The sequence below is a fragment of the Pundamilia nyererei genome, unplaced genomic scaffold (genome assembly GCF_000239375.1).
Source record: "Pundamilia nyererei isolate P.nyererei 1_Seehausen unplaced genomic scaffold, PunNye1.0 scaffold00001, whole genome shotgun sequence".
NCBI classification, from domain to species: Eukaryota; Metazoa; Chordata; class Actinopteri; order Cichliformes; family Cichlidae; genus Pundamilia; species Pundamilia nyererei.
Window position 1 is genome coordinate 12,547,190 of NW_005187402.1, and position 1,623 is coordinate 12,548,812.

At 40.2% G+C, this 1,623-nt stretch overlaps 1 protein-coding gene across 1 annotated transcript in view; it reads left to right on the forward strand.

The window, feature by feature from the left end:
- Positions 1-529: 529 nt before the first annotated feature.
- Positions 530-1,623, forward strand: part of LOC102207538 (protocadherin beta-15-like) — an 18,272-nt gene continuing 17,178 nt past the window's right edge. Inside the window, exon 1 of the mRNA XM_005719992.1 lies at positions 530-1,618. Within this exon, the coding sequence (XP_005720049.1) occupies positions 643-1,618 (976 nt within the window). The 5' untranslated portion in view covers positions 530-642. The remainder of the gene's footprint in view (positions 1,619-1,623) is intronic.

The window sequence follows — 1,623 nt, forward strand, 5'->3', positions numbered from 1 at the left end:
CAGTTTACATTATGACAATATTTGTGGTTCCCTTTTATTGATTTCTCAGGAACTTATTTTATGTCTGATGTAGAAATGAATACTAGAGGTCTTCCTTGAAGTGTGCTTGAGAGATGGTCGATAATGAAAATAGTATATTGCCACTATCCCTTAAGATCATTAATTTTGGCTCATGTGCACACAAGTTGCTTTCTATAGACTTAGTACTTTTAATTGTCTTTTGCAGGATTACACATGGATTTGTTTTACATGTGGTTTATTATTTCATTGAAAAGCGCACCACAATTGGAAAAAAAAAGAAAAGAAATCAGTATGAATGACAAAATAACCCCGAAGTCCCTACAGTGTCAATAATTTTATTGATTAATAAGGGCGTTATAACTCGAAGCTGGCCTCTTGTTTGGGTTTGTGGTGCTATAATTTAACGAAACTCTTGGTGTCACTGTGCACCAACAAAGACAGGAGGTCTCTGTTCTTCATCCATTCTTTTCTGCCATTGCGAAGGCTTATTTTGGTGTAGCGTGTCTAGGTTAAGGACGTAACAAAAGGCAAACGCTGGGATTATTTAGAATATTTAAAAAGAGCACTATTTTTGATCACTTCCAAGGAATTTTCCAGGAAAGGATTAAACCTTGATCGATCATGGGAAGTGCAGTATACGGAAGATTGGCTATGAATTGCTATTGTGTGGTTTTCCTTTTCGTGGCCTTGCATTTCGCCCATGGAGACGTGAGCTACACTATCGCAGAGGAAATGAAAGGCGGATTTGTGATAGGGAATATCGCCAAAGATCTGGGTCTTGGGATTGCGACTCTTTCCTCGCGTAAAGGCCGCATTGACACAGACAGGGACGATAAAAGGTATTGTGATATTAATCTGAGCACCGGAGATTTGACTGTCAGTGACAGGATCGACAGGGAAAGTCTTTGTGGTAAAAAAGCCAGCTGTGTTTTAAAAGAGGAGCTTGTGCTGGAAAACCCTTTAGAGCTTCATCGCATCAGTATTCATGTGCAAGATATAAATGATAACGCGCCAGAGTTTAGTGAGGATCTGATTTCACTTGAAATAAGAGAATCGGCAGACAAAGGAGCGAGATTTTTACTTACGGAAGCCCGCGATGCCGACATAGGCACAAATGCTGTCCAACGTTACAATTTACAAAACAATGAGCATTTCACCATTAATGTAAATACAGATGTTAGTGGGAGGAAACATTCCGAATTGGTTTTGTTAAAAGAACTAGACCGAGAAAAAGAGAAAGGGCTGAAATTAGTGCTTACAGCTGTAGATGGTGGATCTCCTCAGAGATCAGGAACTGCAATTATTCACATCACTGTGCTGGATGCTAATGATAACGCCCCAGTGTTCAGCCAGGCCGTTTATGAAGCCAGTCTGCCTGAAAACTCTCTTTTAGATACCGTAGTTGTTACAGTGAGCGCAACCGATGCAGACACTGGCCCAAATGGTGATATTACATATAACTTCGATCATGTCTCTGATGAACATGTATCTTTGTTTTCACTTAATCATAAGACAGGAGAGGTAAAAGTTATCGGGTCACTTGATTATGAAACGGAGAGTTCAATAGAGCTGCGAGTAAGAGCAAAGGACGGACCGGGTCTT